The sequence below is a fragment of the Pecten maximus genome, chromosome 9 (genome assembly GCF_902652985.1).
Source record: "Pecten maximus chromosome 9, xPecMax1.1, whole genome shotgun sequence".
In the NCBI taxonomy this organism is placed as follows: domain Eukaryota; kingdom Metazoa; phylum Mollusca; class Bivalvia; order Pectinida; family Pectinidae; genus Pecten; species Pecten maximus.
Genome location: NC_047023.1, coordinates 43,344,923 through 43,363,510, shown reverse-complemented (window position 1 = coordinate 43,363,510; position 18,588 = coordinate 43,344,923). Strand labels below are relative to the sequence as shown.

The window sequence follows — 18,588 nt, the reverse complement described above, 5'->3', positions numbered from 1 at the left end:
ATATTTATTGATACACCAACACTGGTTTACTGCAAATATATATTGAATTTAGTGGTTTTTGTTTTATTTGTCATTCTTGAGATTTTGTTTTTTGATTTATAAATCTCTCTCATCAATTTCACTTAATTTCACAATCTATTAATGTTGGGTAATTTTATTGTCAGGTATTACATATATTGGTATATGTCTTTTTCTTATCATTTACATATCATTGCATTGTATTGTCTATTTTTAACTTTAATTACAAATTGCGTTTTATTTTTTATTTTGTTAATAACTTTTATGTTTTTTAATTAACACCAATTCAATTCTTCTTTTTGGATTTTTATACAAACAATGATTGTATTTTTCCTTTTAGCAATAAGTATACGAGGAACAGAATATGTTAGTCGGTATGAAGAAATAAGGTTAGATTGCAACGCCACAGGTGCCGTGCGGGCGCCGGACGATATTGATTGGTTTCACAACGGTCACATGATAGTAAAGGACGATCTAAGATGGCGGGGCCGAATTAAAGTTTCAAAATACAAACCGGAAGTGCCTGGGAGATCCCTTATCAGCCATTTAATCATTGAATATAGCCTACTGAGTGATGGGGGACGGTATGTCTGTCGGAGTTCTGATTTAGAGACCGTCAGCATGGACGTCAATGTTTTAAACAGTAAGTACACTTCTGATTTCAACTTTAAATGTTTATATTGGATTATTTGTTTATATATGTCAATTGTACTGTTTTCACGATGTTTGCTCTGTAAATCTTAAACACATCGAGCGTGAGTAAGATATGTGTATCTTGATAATGACGGGAATGTATTATTCTATAAACGAAGTACATGTACAATCAATCAAATTAATCTAGCATTTATACTATTAATTTAACAAGATAAGATAGCTTTGATCAAAACAACTACATACTACGTTGTTAGAAAGACAAAGCAGCTTAATTTGTGTTCTACTCCCTTACAGCGATCTGTAGTATTATCAAGAAATTCAGTAAGAAATCTATCATTATTCAAAATTAATGGTTAGCGCCACGCCACATACATGTTCCATTTTAAATACTACTTCAAAATATTTATAGTAGAGCAAAGGAACACGTATAAAGAGAGCAAAGATGGAATTATTTTTGCAACTTAGGGATTTCTGCTATTGACCTCAGATGCACTGACCTAATGAAATATCCCTCTACCCTACACTATCGCAATCTATACCTCTCTCCTAAGCGTAACCTCTATATCCTCCCAAACCGTTCTCTTCTCTTTCCATCTTGACGGATCTTTTTTATCCACCCTCTACACAATCTGTGAGTCTACAAGTCTCATTATCTTCACGTGGTCTATCGGTGTCTTTTCATTTTTTTCTTTCTGCTTATACAGCTGTTTAATGGGCCTTTTCCTCTTTCATGAATCTAACATGACTATGAAACGTTACATATCAGTATATCACTTCATTTGTGAGATGCTTCCTTAAGCAAACACACATGCTTTTTTTCCTTTTTGATCTGTAGATGTGTTTTTTTCTATCATATCACCCATTATAACTAGATATATGAATGTAATGAATACAGCACTCATAACTACCGTGGATTCTGTCTTAAGACATGCAGGTTTATTACGAATCATTCGACAATGATAATGTATTGTAGCAAAAAATTGTCTCGAATACCTTGAAACTTCAGTGCAACGTTTTTCCCATTATAGGCTGTCATATTAAAATCAGTGTTCTTTATACTACACATATTGGTTTCTTACTCTTCCTTATAACACCGTACAGGAAGGCATTTACGTTGATATATAATGTATATCGTTTTAGCGAACAGCAAACATAAAGCATAATTCTGTTCATATGTACCGCATTTGCAAACCTGTTGCTTTCGTCCATGCGCCAATGCAGCATACACAGAGTCAAAGCACTTAAACTACTCTCCACATGTGACCTATTTGCACACTAAAATTGCCCCAATTCAGCGTTCACATTTTCCAGCTTATTAAGTGTTTAGTTTCATGCTTCATTGTAATGAACACAAACTGAATCCCTCCTAAACTACAAATGCCAATGAACTTCATGCAATTCAACCAATTGCCTCATTTTAGACCAGTAAAACATATATCCAGTCATACCAGATGATTGTTACCATGATTTTTGCATCATATTCGACAGTTACTCCGGAAGCAAATGAATATTGATATCAAAAGCATGGAAACGAGAAATTATCTGTATTAGATTTTTCTTTTGCCGTGGAAATCGTTACTAGATCGCATTTGTCTATGACAAAGACTGTTCTCTCACTGTCTTGCCTGACAGGGAAAACAGTCAAATTGGTGTCTTTAATAAGCGTCCTTCTAGAGCTATCCGGATAATTGCTTGTATTAAAAAAAGGAACAAATTCACTTTTGACAAAATTCACCAGTAAACCTATCCCTCAAATAAACCGATGGTTGGCATATCGCCAAGAACGTTATGAATGGAGTTTCTTTGATTTACTAATGCATGTTGTGAAACAGAACAAAAAACTAACGGTTCCGGCAAATACTTAGATCATGACATAATCGAATTAACTTCGATGTTTTAAGCGTTATGCATCCAGAGAGGCAGCCATCTTACATTAATGAATGTAGTACAAAGTTTTGTTTCGGATGAAATCTCTTTTTAAGTAGTTTGCCCTACAGTAGGCGGACAGTTTGTATACTGTATTTAGAGACAAAAGTATATGTGTTTACCGTGTATTAATCGGTTTTATTTAATTCAAGGACTGACCCGCGTTGCTATGATAGTTAAATCGACGAGTTTGATGCTCATTTCTATATTCCCTACAGGTAGGACTGCTTGACATTAGGTTTAGGCTAAATGAAGTATTGACTAAACGGAGCAACTGTATTCGCCGTGTCTCTTGTTATACTTTGACGTCATTATTCCACTTGAGTAATGCACTATATTTTCTGGCAGATACAACATTTGTTTGTAATGCTTACGAAAGGGAACCCTTTCATGCAATTAAAAGATTTCGATATGTACTAGGGTTAATATCATTCGATGACTAAGATTTTCAAGTTTAAGGCAGGCACGGATGGTGTTTGTCTTCTTTTTTTTGTAGTTGATATAAGCAATCTTATTGTGCATATTTTATGTACCATTTGTTAAATTCCTATTATTTACAATTATAATTACATTACTAGTTACTAAGCAGAACATGATGATCTTGCTGTTAAATATTCAAGATTGAACTACATAATGTACTTTTGATCTGAATCATTGCATATTAACCCTTTAACTTGAGAAATCGAGAGACACGGTGTATTATATCTGTATTTTAGAGGATTGATAGAGATTTGACAAAGCGGACTCCCGTTTGACGCGACAGCCATTAAAGCGGCTTGCACAGATGAGACTAAAAACTCCCTGTAAACCTACTCGACCAACTGGACCTATTTAAGTAAATATGAAACACTATTCACCGATGACCTGTTTTATCATATATAGAAAAGTGAACATCTTGCAATGTCTGTAAAGAAATCTGCATTTCCGGTTAGCCGACGGATCGGCGTAGCCAACCTCAGTGAAAATGTGCCAATGGCGTTGAGCGTTCGTACAGAAATGTCATTTCTTTGGAGTGGTCACGCAATGGATGTCTCAATCCGTAGTTCTACAGCCGCTGTACGGCCAGTATTATGGTGACACAGGGACGCATCTCATGTTGACGCCGTGATGTGCTGAATGGGCGAGGGCCAAAACTGCACTTTAAGGAAATGTAGTGTTAAATTAATACCCATGAGTTCAATGTCTTAGACAGGTCTCACAACCATTCTTCAGACACGAACAGGTTTTCTTTACCGCAGCATATTCATACATGAAATCTTAATCTGGCGAAGTTTGGTTGTGAAATGACCTTTGGAAAAAATACTGTCAATTTCTGAACAATCGGCCATACATATTGAGTTATTTTTCTGTATCAGGGTTTGAGCGTTAAAGTGTTAGGAAGTTGTATTTTATGCTAAAATTATAATGCCGAGGCAAGATTTTATTCTATCAATACATGGACACGGTCGACAAGACGCATTGCGTGGACCGTTGAATTACTTCAAAGCGTTGACAAGACCTGCCAATAACGTCTGGATACAAGAACACCCTGGTGGTCGTCGAAAAAAAAAAGATATTTTCCGACTTTCTAAGAAAAGCAAGCGGGGAACAGATCTCCCGTCTGTATATCACAAATGGTTGGCTCCAAGGACACTATCGAATGGGCACAGTCCGTGTCTTGTCGATTTCGTCTCTGCCGTTTAATTAAAACACAGTCAATGAATGCGGTCGTTGATACACTAATAAAGCAACTCATAGTAAGAGGCAATTAACTAATGAAAGCGTCCAGTATCTGTTGATTATAGGTGTTGCTGAACATGCAATAGAAAAAAGTTATCAGTTACATAAACGTTAGAGAAGACGTAGCAATGTATTTCATTGATCATAGATATTCACTCCTTTTTGGTTTTGCAGATCGTTGTATATTGTGTTGGAAGCCATAGGTTGACTCCAGCTGGTATTACACTAATCAGCACATCGTTCATTTCGAAGGAATCCGTTTCAATAGTAATACTGGATTTTACTGTAAAACAGGGAATATGATGTTTGCAATCAACGGAGGTCTTAAAAGTTCACGCTACCTCTCAGAATCTGTTCTGTCTGTTTTCGATAATATCATCAACCCAAAACATATCATTTACTGAGTCACATGAACATGTTGTAAGGGCCAAAGATGGATAGAGATCATTAGGATAGGCCAGCTTTACCATATATTTGCCTCGTGACACCTGACCGCATACACGTAATTTGTTTCGGCTAGGAGGATTAATGAAAGACTGCCTCACCGGAAACAAGTTGTTTTGTTATGATACTAGAACATTATCGGTTTGTTTGCATCTTCGATATAAAAATGAAATGAATATTTTTCGAGATATATGTTGTCACCGATTCGTCTGTCTTTCATGTGGTGATAAGGAGCAAGAGCAATACTTGGAAATCTTGTATACGTGTAAGTTCTCTATTGACCAAATGGTATTGTAAAATACAAGCCACTGAACCTTGTCCTGCATGCCTTTATACAGTTTAAGAACCTTATGCATATGTCAAAAATTAGTTTCCTGTTGATTAATTTGCCTACATAGACTGTTATTGGGGTCACGTGACAAACAGTGTATCACCCAATAGATATGCGGCATAGCTAACTATGCCAACGTAATAGCATGTCAGACTGTGGCGGGTTGGCCATATATCTCGGCACATTCTCAGCCACACAAGATATCCGAGCCTCTCACTGAGAATCGCGGTTTCCAGGTACATAATGTCATATCTACGGGCTATGTAACAAACACCCTGGATGTTTGAAACTCCTACCTGCTAGGTGAGCTTCAAGGTACACAGTGCCATAAGTATCTATATAACAGAAAATATGAAAGTTGTCAAAAACGCACTGGTAATGGCAACTTCCAGATGCAAAGAGGCATATGTTTGTTTCGTATAGGGTAACATCACTATAGGTCCCTAGCAGTACTGAAGGGACGCGTCTTAGAAAAACGGAACAGTTGTGTGGTGTCCCCAGTATCACTGACGCGTCTTAGAAATACGGAACAGTTGTGTGGTGTCTCCAGTATCACTGACGCGTCTTAGAAAGACAAAACAGTTGTATGATGCCCCCGGTATCACAGACGCGTCTTAGAAAGACAAAACATATGTAGGATCTCTTCTATCACTGACGCGACTTAGAAAAACAAAACAGTTGTAAGATCTCTTCTATCACAGACGCGTCTTAGAAAGACGGAACAGTTTGCGATGTCTCCAGTATCACTGACGCGTCTTAGAAAGACAAAACATATATTTGATGTCTCCAGTATCGCTGACACATCTTAGAAAGATGAAAAAGATATTTGATGGCAATTATATCACTGACGCGTTTTAGGAAGACGAAACAGTTGTACGATGTCTCCATTATCATTGACGCGTCTTAGAGAGACGAACAAGGTCAATGATGTCTCCAATATCACTGACGCATCTTAGAAGGTCGAAGCAGAGCTATGATGTAGCTCGTAGCTCTGACGCGTCTTTGAAAGACAAAACAATTGTATGGAATCATTGACGCGTCTAAGCTTAGAAAGATGAAACATATGTATGAGGTCTCTGTAATAACAGACGCGTCTTAGAAGGTCGAAACAAATGTATGGTGTATCTAATCGCACTGATGCGTCTTAAAGCCGAAACAGATGTTTGATGTTTTTACCATCACTGACAATTCCTAGAAGAAGGACAAACAGCTGCATGATGTCCCTAACATCACTGACGAGTCCTGGAAAGACGAAATTACTTAATGGTGCAGTTTTGTACCATTGCATGGCCTATTTTACAGAGAGCTATCACGCAGTTTAACCGGAACCTTACAATGGTAACGGCGGTTTCAGGGTATAAAGTGTCATACGCAATAATGTAAATATGACCTATAAAGCAAAAACATGTTTGAAACTCGGACAGAACATAGAACTTTCAAGACGACCATAGGATCATGAATTATAGCCTCTATAGCCAAGAACATGTGCATGAGTGTGCTAACGAGTCCTAGAGAGACAAACCGACAGTATGATGCCATAGTTATTACGTTTGTAAATAAGAGCTATCCCTCTGCCTTTCGATACAGCTAGATCCACGATGAAGAAGTAGATAGAAGTAAGATTTGTAATTATTTCATTCTCTCTAGTACACGATATGTAGAATAGTGCGTTTTTGGTGTGTCTGTCCTTAACAATAAGGAAGCATTTTCTTCTGATGGAATACGTCATGACACATATTCTTTAAGGATGCTACCTTTCCGTTGTATACTGACATCTTCTGTAGAGGAAACCATGTCTTCATTCGTTTTGTGTTCTCGTAAATGTGAGTCGGCCAGAAGGTGTCCATAAGATATATTGTACATTTTGTACTTACAGCTGATGGCCAAATAGTTTGTGTATTATTTAGGCCACCTGGACGTCATATACAATAAGGTAGATAAGACCTGTAGTCCTAGCATTACCGTCGGTATCCAACCGGCAGTTAATTTGTTGTCGGATGTTCCGAGGGGAATACAATATTAATTGTCAAGTTCATATGCGTGTTTCCAGCGAACATCTTGATCAAGTGTCGTTATAAATAAACGACATTTCCATGGGTAATAAAAGAACTGTTTTACTATATCATACATCCTTGCAAAAACTATTTTTTATTCATTGCCAAGATGTGGATCACATAAACCGTCCCTTTATGTCCTCTTTACTCCCGTCGACGTATGGACCTATGTAACAAACATTCATAAAAACAAAAATTATATAGAAAGGGAGCGAAATCTGTGTTATCGCTATTATAAACGACTTCCATAGATATGTATACAGATGTGAGTACATTATCTTTTGGGGCGGGGAGACATGTCCGTGCATTTCGATAAAATCTTCTGACAGACATTCCAACACGAGGTAGTATTTGGGGAATACTGTTATGACTCGTCGGCTGACGGCATCATAGGACAGTAGCTAGTATATAATATAGCAAATATATATATATTTCTCTACATAGTTGACATAGTATGCAGGACAAAGTAGGCAAAAATATGTTTCAGTTTGTTTGCATGTTTCCTATGTACAGTACATGTAACCATCTTAGCGAGTAATGCCACGTACTTCAGCTAGAGGTAATAGGTAATACATATGTTATACATACCGAGAATAATATAATTGTCTTCGGAACAATATACACTTCGGATTGTGGCAGTCTGAAATGGATTTGGTAGTGAATAAAACAGATTTTGTTCAGATATAAATACAAAGAATTGACATAAGGCATGCAAAGGAGTTTCGAGTTGTTACGACATAACGTAAAGAGTACATCCAAAATGATATATACACCTGGTATATACCGTACGACGTGTTTCTGGACAAAAATAAATGACAGACAAAGCAGACACAACTGTGAGAGTTTTCGGATTCAAATCAAATCTTCATCGTGTAGAAAATAGCAAAATTTTCAGTACTGAAGTGGACATCGGTAGGATTTCAAATTTATTATTAATGAAAAGCCAGTATTGTAACGGGACTGTATATGGCCAAAAATATCTAAATCTTAGATAGTGGAGTTGATATACTTAGACTCTGTTTCATCACAGCATATAATCCTTAGACAAGGTCATTCTGTCTCAATAGGTGAGCAAAGTCTCAAAGGTGTATTCTTAATATGTCTTTATATCATTACCAAAACGAAGACAACGACTGGCAGTACGAATGTCTCTGTTTAACAATAGTCTTCAGTCATCTGTGTGTAGGTGTGTCTCGACTATCTATAGAGTCTGTGGCGGACTGAGGCCTCTGTCTGCACATCAGATCCAGTCAGCTCCAAGGCCAAAATCTGATGGACACAGCAGGTGTTCTTGACTGTTTGGCTTCATCCCGACAAAGAAACAAGAGGCCAAAGGCCTCGTAGCTCTCTGGACGTTGATTTGAAATCCAGCTTGTTTGTATATACAGTTACGTGCCAATTTTAGTCTTTCAAATCTTTTTAATTTTGCTATATATTCTTTGTATTTTCAACTTTTTCAATAAATTTTCCTGACTTTGTGTATTGATCGTTTTAAATGAAATTTTTTACTCTTATAGAGAATTGTTTCCTGTTTCATCTCATAATATAATGTGTATAATCATAATTCATAATTTATTATTTTAATTTGATTTTATTTCATTACATAATTCCAAAAAAGGTCGTCACACGGAAATTAACAATGCATGAAAGTCCTTGCTTTCAAGAAATTAAGTTAATATTATGAGAAGACACTATGGTTATTTTATAACAAATGGACAGATTTTGTGAAAATCCATTCATAAACAATTGGAAAATATCAGTGTTTGCCAGGGACGTATACGTATACCTCGCGAGACACTGTACACTGTAGCAGACGACATAATGTGTATAAAGTAACACGCATAGCAGCAATTGTTTGCAGCGGTACAGGGATACGTGTGTTGCAGCACATTACTATATACACATTACAGTGGGTTGATATAGGAACTTTGCCTCATAACTCCTCAGAATAACGCTCGGCATGTCCCTGTGACACCGAGTATGTCCAAAATGACACCGTAAATTGACGATTACTCGAAAATGAAAACATTTAACAACTCAAACTTCTTGTCAAATCTAGTTCGTGTCGACCCCAATCATGTGTCTTGAAATCCATTCTGACAGTCCCATTGTTTCTGATATCCTCTGTCCACAAAATTTTAATAATTCTACTTCCGGCAAAAACATGAGAATGACTGCGTAAGCTCTCCAGGACTCCGTCCAGAGAGCTAAAAAGACTGCGGACAATGAATAGAACGCTGACTCTGCTGGTTTAATAATTCACTCTGCTTTCTCTAAATCAATGTGACCTTCCTGTACCTTTAATTAACATATGGTGCTTTAAATTATGTTCATTGAAACTTGTCAAGTATGACACGATATACATATTTCTTTTGAATAAGATTTTTTCTTGGTACTAAGGTAAACTATTGACTACCTAGAACAAAAGATTTATTAAACAGGAAAAGGATTTCGAATCATATTTAAGATAAATGAAAAAAAAAGGGGGGGGGGGGGGGGGGGGGGAGCACAACCTTAAACAAGACGTTCGTCATCAAGTTTGTTGCTAAATTAGCATGATTAAAATAAGATACAGCGTATATTGTAGCCTTTTTAGAAGGAAATCCTGAATACAGATTACTGTCGTTGGATAAAGCGAAACATGAAATCATTCTGTTTAGAATTAAGATATTTTGAGTTTATATGATACAAGGGTTTTCATATCTCTCTGCGTGCAGTTGTTGCTTCTTTAGATTTTTTTTAATTTTAAATGATAAATAATAAAGTGACGTACATGTTTACAGTATGTAAACTATCATGCCACCTACTATTATAATCCGTGATTCTGATTGGTTCTAGGTTTTTAAATTAATTTTTCCCGCGTTCTGTCTAAGTCTGAGTCATTTCGGCGCTTCTTATCCATTATTACAACAGAGCTGTCATCATCCTTCTCGTATGGATGTTGATGAATGTCGGCATCCCCGATATGTGTTTAAATCTTGAAGTAACTGAGTTTTATGTTTTAGTAAGGTAGTTCTTCGAAGGACGAGAAGTGTCCGTGTGTATCAGAACTATGTCAATGGCCATTAAAAGGCAGAGAAATCTGCCAATAAAATCATCAACACTATCTCCCTATGTGTGTTATCGTTATGTTATAGCGCACTAGACGAGGGGCCGATTGCATTTCGCAATGTGTTAAACGCCTTTTCTCCACGAAAACTTAAAGTTAAAAGTCTCTTGTTACGAATACTATCTATATAGTTGTCGATTCCATGCGTCAAATATGGGATGAGGGAATAGGAATGGTATTTCGTGAAGAGATAGCTAGAGAGATTGACAAATGGACGATGATGTTTTGTACGATTATGTACAAAGCTATTCTAGCTCATTTGGATTTGTCAATATCTGACATAAATGATGTTGCTGTGGAAGTGTAGCTATCACTTGTTGACAAACGAAACCCTAATGGCCTCATAATTAAGTCACAATAAAAGGTAGTTCTGATTCGTGCTCTCCCAGACAAAATTGACACCGTGAATTCGAACAATACAACACTTTGAAAACAGTCGCATTCATGGCACTCGAGTGTCTTTCGAGCTTTGTGAAAACCACTTACGTTTGTCCAAGAATGTGAAAGCCTTGTCGATATTTTCGCGTAAACACTTAACAATGGAGAAAAGTTGTAATAATAGTGTTTCTCGGTACGATTGGGTGTATAAAATATCCAATGCTTCTGTCTTGAAATGCTCGTTAACTGATAGTCAATTTTACACAGGTGTTCTATTAAACCTTTTATGGTAACATTGAATGTGTAAATGGATCGTGTATGTATGCTAAGGCTCTTAAGGCCACTGTTCAATCGATATCACAAGTATTCTTAAATTTTGCCTGCATTATTCCATGTTATCTGAAATATTGTGTTTTCTTTGCAAATTTCTCAAAATATGGATTTTGTGTTCAACGTTGCATAATTTTGTTTCTTTTATTCTTTACATCGGTATTTGTTGTTATTGGAAAGAACAATTCTTTTTGATCTGTTTCATTTCTGAAAAATACTTCAAACGCGCTGTGGCAAAGGACATCTACGTTTAAAAACAAAGACTCTCCAAACGCTTTGTAATGAGTAGTCAACACTCTGATGCAATTCTTAAAAAATAAATTTCCCAATGTTGGTAATTGAATCAATAGACAGGCAAGTGATGATTTGAAGCGTTTAAGTTGTTAATAACCTCGCGAATATTCAGCGTTTTCCCTAAAGGCAACGGCTTAATCCTAACTAATGTCATGTTGTCAAACTAAAAATGTTCAACAACTATTTTAACGTTGAAATCCACAATTCACATGCAACAATAGTTTCTAAAGATAAAAAAATATTCACTTTCTCAATAATATCAGTTCATTATTATCTCATAGCATTATGATTTTATTCAATACTACTGTTTACGATAAACATTTGCTTATGATCAATATTTATTTCTGACATTTGCAATGCATTTTTTATGTACACAAATACATTTACACTCAAGTTTTTCCTTGATTATCAGACTTATTTAGGAAGTGCATTTCTTTAAGGCACCCACATTGGTTACGATGCTTGATATTAGTCTAAGCAATCATCATAAATGTATGCACAACTTAGTACACAATCACCTCTGATCAAAGTATGAATACTGTTGGCGTTCATATTTTAATGCAAATTCACTATTTATAGATGTACATTCACTTTCGGCACTTTACACTTTTTATGAATATCCAGTTTTTAACAATCGTACATTTTAGTCACAATTCGTTGAATAACCAAACTTTTATTGATAAGGAAACCTTGCCAACAAATAATTGAACAATACATCACCATACATATAAGCATTTATCTTAATAAATAATGAGATTATTACCATTTAAATGAAATTCTAACTCCACGTTTATACTAACAGGAGGGCTGAGCTTGAGAAAAAAAATAACATAAGAACCCTTGAACATTAGTAAAAGCATAACTAGGCATTCCAAAATGGTAAGCGTGTTTAGATCGGCGACACCAACGTGCATTTCTAGGTCCAAAATTAAAAAAAAAATTGAAAGAATCAATATCATTTGTACGTTCACGAATGAACTCCCTAAAACAAAGTGTTATCTTTTTATTATTTTCAACCTTGTTGTTAGCTTCTTCAAACGCAATCGCGATGAATTTACAGTATTCAACTATTAGGTGTTTTGTTCATCCTAATGTTACGTAGTGCAATGTTTGTACAAAAGGCGGCAAACCAAATGTGCCGGAAACCTGTTGCTAGAAGATTACTTATTGTGAGTACAGAACGAATTAAAACACTCGATTTATGGCGAACATTTCTTTATAGAATGGTAGTGTCGTTGGTAAAACGACGGGGACACTAGGTCATTCCATCTCCAAAAAATACGAAATTGTTTTAACAAAGTTATCAATACACCTCCCCTTTTATATTTTAAGATATATTTTGCCCGTGCTTATTTTCCAGACTTTACGTATGGCATTTCACACTTTAGCTCCCTTTCCATATTCGTAATGCATGTTTAACAGAATATATAACAGAACACATATTTGAATACGCTGTTCCGTTGTTTAACCTGAACATTTTTTTAAACGTCAACCAAGTTTATTATACCTGTATGTGGGAGGAAACATGACGTTAACCATTATTCATATATATGCTGAAATAAAAATTGTGTGGGTTTCTCGGCGATTAAGAATACTGATTATGATTTGTGTGTGAAATTATGTACAATTGTATGTATTCGTATACAAAGAATTATCCTTTCAACCGCAAAGTCAGTGAACAAAACTGACTGGTCGGTTGTTCATAAGTGATACATCTGACAACATAAAGGTAGACACATCCTAATCATCACCGACTACCAGTCCATGGAGCCAATCTTGAGTGACCATTACGCCTTCAATCTTAATATCAGTATATCAATTGACGAAAGAAATAAAATTTAAAAAAAATCTTCCAAAAGGAAAACATTATAGAAATAAACAAATATAGATCAATTATGACGTCGTAAGAGAGTTTAAAAATGTAACAACGATTGTATCAGATATTGAGAAATCGTGAAATGACGAATTATTGTTCGTGATTTCAATACCCGATTTTATGGGTCGTTATTACCGTAGATAAGCTTAGATGTTAATACCCACAACTTTACCTCTACAGCTAACCACCGAATCACTTTAATAACATAATTAATTATTTGTATTTTATATAAAAAAATGCAATTCAAAAGTATCAAAATTAATACTATAGTTACAAATAATTAATGTAGGGGGTAAAGAAATGGAAAAAAAAACCTGCTGATAAAGCGAGGTATGCCAATACTTGGTAAGTGTAATTTAATCCTTCCGAATACCTGCTTTTGGTGATTATTGAAGAAAAAAATCACAGTGTGCAAGAAAACACAAAAAAATCCTATAAGATGCCTGCCTCTGTCAATTTTACTTACGATGTCCTTAATATACTTTTCATGACCGTTCTAATTATGGCTACATACACTGTTAAGGTGATACAGGACCCCGGGATATTTACAGATTGACCTAGATACACTATGATTAACACCTATCTATACCTATCTACTTCGAGTGGAATTCGTGTACGCTGTCATGACATCTTCTCTCTGCGATAGTTGTTTCAGAGACAGACTTATCACACGAGGAACCTTATACATTCTTAAGGAGAAGTGGACTTTATTTTTTATTTATGATCAATTCTCACGATCTCTGCAATGTTTCTCTCCTTTTTTTTCTGTGATGTATACATTCCTTCGGTGATGTTTTCTAGTTAAGGAGGCTTATGTGTCAATTCGCTCGTTTGTATTTCCTCTTCCTCTGTTCTCCATTCCCCTAAAACATTGAGGGACATTAGCTTTCTGATTCGTGTCTGGTCCGTGTTGGTTGAGGAGACCTTGTGGGGGTTAACCACATACATCGGGAGAATGACGACATACCATATCCATTAAGGTAGTTTTTAAGTGTTTATTCTTGTAAAAACGGCATCTTTGTTTCTCTATGGGAACACGTTATGTTCGCTATAGATGGTTTTCATTTTAATATCTTTTCGTATAGGATACATTTCTGTGTTAGAGACGATCATATCTAGATGGGTGTTCTTCTGGTAGGAAGTATAATTCATTAATCTTATCTTCTTGTTTCATCCAGAAATATTCATACGATCTAAGATTAGATTACCAATGTCACATGTTATAACTGTTGGTTTATTTTGGTATATCAATAACACCGATTGAAGACGCTTGAACATTAATTCTCAAACATAGAGATGATCCTGAATGAAAACCAAGTTTCATCCATAATAAGATAAGGCGTATATTTGTATATAAAAGGTTGATGACAATAAACACCTTCCTTTTATATAAGTGTGTATGGGTGTTACTCTGAAGACATTAAGTGTATATGTGAAATTGCGAAATAATTCCACGCGTTCTTTTATGTACCTGCTAATGTCAATTGTTTGTGTATTCATACCATGACTTTACCTGATACTGCTTCATCTTCTCTGTTTCTGCTGGTATTTTCAGGTATCATTATATCACTGCTACTTAATACTCATTCATCTTAAATGCCTTCGTAATCACAATTCTCTATATGTGTGCCTACAAATCACCATCTGTCAGCTACAATGCTACACTGTCTCTCTATAACAAACCTTTCTGGATATCCCAAACATGCCCTCATATTATCAACTTCATTTCCCTGGAGTTTTTAGTTATCTTGTTGACCTCATATTGGATACTTAGTATATGTATCGGCCGTCATAAGATATGATTCAATATGATAGATATATATGATTTCAATTTATCATTTATACAAAAATGTAACTTCTTTTTTACCAAATATCATTTCAGTATTTTTTAAATGAAACAATTCGAACTCAATAAATGAGTACGTGATCCTTTTAAGTTTCAGGTATCTGATAGCATTACAAACTGATTTATCGATAAATTTAGATAGGGCAACCACAGAGGAAATCGTCCTGTTTACCAGCCGCCATAGCATAAAGCAAAGAAGTATACCTAAATGAACTGTTAAGTTTCACGACTCTATATGTATATTTTAAATATAACTTCATCTACAGGTTTAAAAGACCTATTTAACTATGTAAAGTTTTGGAATTCCTCTGATGAGATCGCTTTGTGATTTTCATGTAGGTGAAGAAATGAAGTTAGTGCGCGATGCAGGAAAAAATCGGAGAGATCCGAACAGAAAAGGTAGACATGCGCACTTAGATCCATTTTTACGACTTCTCCCTCAATTTTAGTTGCTTCAAATGTATTTTTTCTACTCCCGATATATTTACACGTATGTGATGTTCCCACACTTTGATATTGTTGCTTTCATCGTTTGTCACTCACCCTTTCTATCTTGACCGGTATTTCTTCTCCTTCATGTCAAGCCTGCATCAGTGCCTTTCATTTAACATTATATTTTATTTTGTCAACCTTTTTATTCCTTTTTCTACTTAATATTTCAAATAAACCCTATTGCACACTTCACACTCAATTCTATCTTTGAAATCGGAGTCTCTCCGACAATTATATTGGTTAATTAAGAAGAAAATCTTAATATTAGATTTTAAAAAAAAAACGCAAATTGTGCTTATAAACTATTGATGTTTTTCTATAATTATGTACAGGTTATAAAGTGTTTTTGCATGTGTTTAATTAAAATGTGTTTATTTTAAATTGTCAGCACCGGTCAAAGACCTACCTAAAAGAGAAAAGGGTAAGCTGTTAGATGGATCCAGTTCTGGTAGTTCTAGCGATGCTTGATTTATCGTGCTGTGTGCACATTAACACTTTAAAAGCATTAACTAACTGCACAGGTTTGGTGACATTTTAGCTTTTAACTCAAACTGCGTCTACCTCAAGCTTCATCACAATGAATGTGTTCTTAGTTTTTACTTTTATGGCACATGCTAATTTTCATTAATCAAAGAATGTTGTAAGGTGGACGTGGGCATTGTAAAACCTTATAACACCAATTACATTATAAAAGTAAATGTATGTTTTTAAAATGAAAATTCGAAACGTTATTAACTATATAGTGATGATCGTATGCGTGCTACTTGGGCTGCTTTTATCTCGCTCTCGGTTATAAGTGATTTTTGTAATCCAAAGATAATCAAATTATTGAAATTGATTCATTGTTTTGTAGTTAAATAAACTTGAAATACTTTTTTTTCCGTTTTGGGCTTTATTTCCTCCCAAAAGTGAAGATCACAATAGAGAAGCAAATGTTGAATGGTCTCTTTAGATGCATGGAAATCTTTTTCAGACATACATGCATGTATATATATATTTCAAAGCTCAAAAACATTTAAAACACCTTGTCATTGTACACTTTTGAGGCATCTCTCCGTTTATAAGGTACGTTCGGAATACTTCGTTATTATTAAAGTACGTTTGAAATACCTCGCCACTGCATATATGACACAAAATATCACAAAATTAAAAAAAAATATAATACCACTGTATTTACAGTTTATATAAACAAATTCATGGAGCCCCGAAGGAACATATACAACAACAAGAATGCACTAATATTAAGGAGATGGAAAATGTAGGTCATACAGTACGTGACACTTGGCTTTAGAAACCCGATTATTGCGGCTCTAGTTCTATATAAATGTTCACGTGGCTGGACTTCTATAATAAAAGTACAAATGATACACAATTACGGTATCCAAAGATCCGATCATAATACCACAAAATCTCATCGCCGAAATCATTGGTTTTGGTGTAACACTCCTTATTCCCTATACTGATGACATAAGCCCATGCCCAATTTGTTGAAAATTACATTTCAGTAATTTATCACATTTTTCGCTATCTGCTTGATCTGTTGCAAATAAGGATTTAGAAGCGTTTTCGCTTGTAATAGAATTTTCCCGAAGAATCGATTTTTCCTGGACGGATAATGTTTCTATTACAAAGGATTAAGCTTTGGGAAATATCAGTTTTTATATAAACAAACTAATGATTAATGGCGTTAACACAATAAAGTATAGGTATTGATATATTATGAGATGGGTATTGATCATCACTACAACAAAGAGTAAAGAACATTTTATTTCTACGAGAGAAACTGAATCAGAAAATAAAATAGCACTGAAATTAAAATGGGAAATGTAAGCAAAAATGCTCGTATTTTGATATGGTATACTGATACCAATAAAATGTTAACGAGGTTGATACGGGAATGTGTTGCCATAGGAAAGTATAAATCGATAATATAGCTTTAAGAAGAATTTCGCCAAAATGTTTAAACTTTTACATTTCACGGCAAAAACTGACTTAGATCTTAGAGTGGTAAATATAGGCCAAACAAACAATTCAGAACTGTCAACATATTTTGATACGGGGTTGTAATATTAAGTTAATTTTAATGACTTAGTGTCGCCCTTAGTAGGAAAAACATTGACTGACAAAGAGCATGTAGTTTTTAGGATTATTTAATTGTAGTGTATTTTTTTTTGTTTTTTTTTGTTATGATACGTGTGCGGTAAATAAATCAATAAATACATAAAGAAAGAATAAAATAAGTCGTTAAGTAAAGTCAAAGTAGGATACGTGACTAAGGACTAAAGTTTATTTTCATGGATTTTTGTCCATTAATTCATGGTCAAATTCGACTAGTCTTCAAAATGAAATTATGTTTGGTCTGAAATTCCCGTATGAATTAAACTACTTTAAGGATAAAAAGACGTTCAACGTGGTGGTACTATTGAATTGTAGCTCGTTCATTTGACTGCTGAAACGTTTTGGTGTGACTGTGAGTACCTCTTGAACCGATTGAGAATAAGTGGCATCGCTGCATGGTAAAACATAATGTGAAAGACAAATTCATATTGATATTCAATGCTTTACATATTTGCATTGTTTTTACTTTGTTTTGATTATTGTTACTTTGCATGATTGCACGACTTACTAATTATCCACGGTATGAGTGATAGATGGAAAATTTGTATTTTGTTTGACCAAACCTTGCTCTTGCAATATATGTCTGGCAAGATCAGCATCAAGCAAACCGAATATTTGAAGATATGTTTTGAAGTCCTGCAGATACCACATAATTGACGTTACGCATACCGTGGATGGTTCTGATCAAAACTCAGATTTATAAAGAAGAAACACAACAGACTTTATACATGGAGTCAAAATGAAATTGATATATTTATATAGCTTAATTCTCACTTAACTATCATTCGAAAGAAATGTATCAGTTATAGTGTTCCGTCTACACAAGATGGCATCTTTCGATTTAAACACTGATACAAATTTATTTTGCGATGGAATATGAATTTTTAGTCTGTTTTCTCACTATAAACTAAATTTATTTCGCCAAAAATAATCCATAAAGATAGTCGATGCAATAGAACAATAGAGTATGAAGACAATTTAATTAGGTATAACTTCCCA

At 34.9% G+C, this 18,588-nt stretch overlaps 1 protein-coding gene across 4 annotated transcripts in view; it reads left to right on the top strand.

Annotated features, from left to right (window-relative positions):
* Positions 1 to 18,588, top strand: part of LOC117334133 (zwei Ig domain protein zig-8-like) — a 151,924-nt gene that overhangs the window by 126,746 nt on the left and 6,590 nt on the right. For 2 of the 4 annotated variants that reach the window (XM_033893599.1, XM_033893600.1), the window contains 3 exons: positions 359 to 661; positions 15,319 to 15,378; positions 15,860 to 15,892. In XM_033893599.1, the coding sequence (XP_033749490.1) occupies positions 359 to 661; positions 15,319 to 15,378; positions 15,860 to 15,892 (396 nt within the window). The remainder of the gene's footprint in view (positions 1 to 358; positions 662 to 15,318; positions 15,379 to 15,859; positions 15,893 to 18,588) is intronic. The other 2 variants (XM_033893601.1, XM_033893602.1) reach the window with 2 other exon arrangements.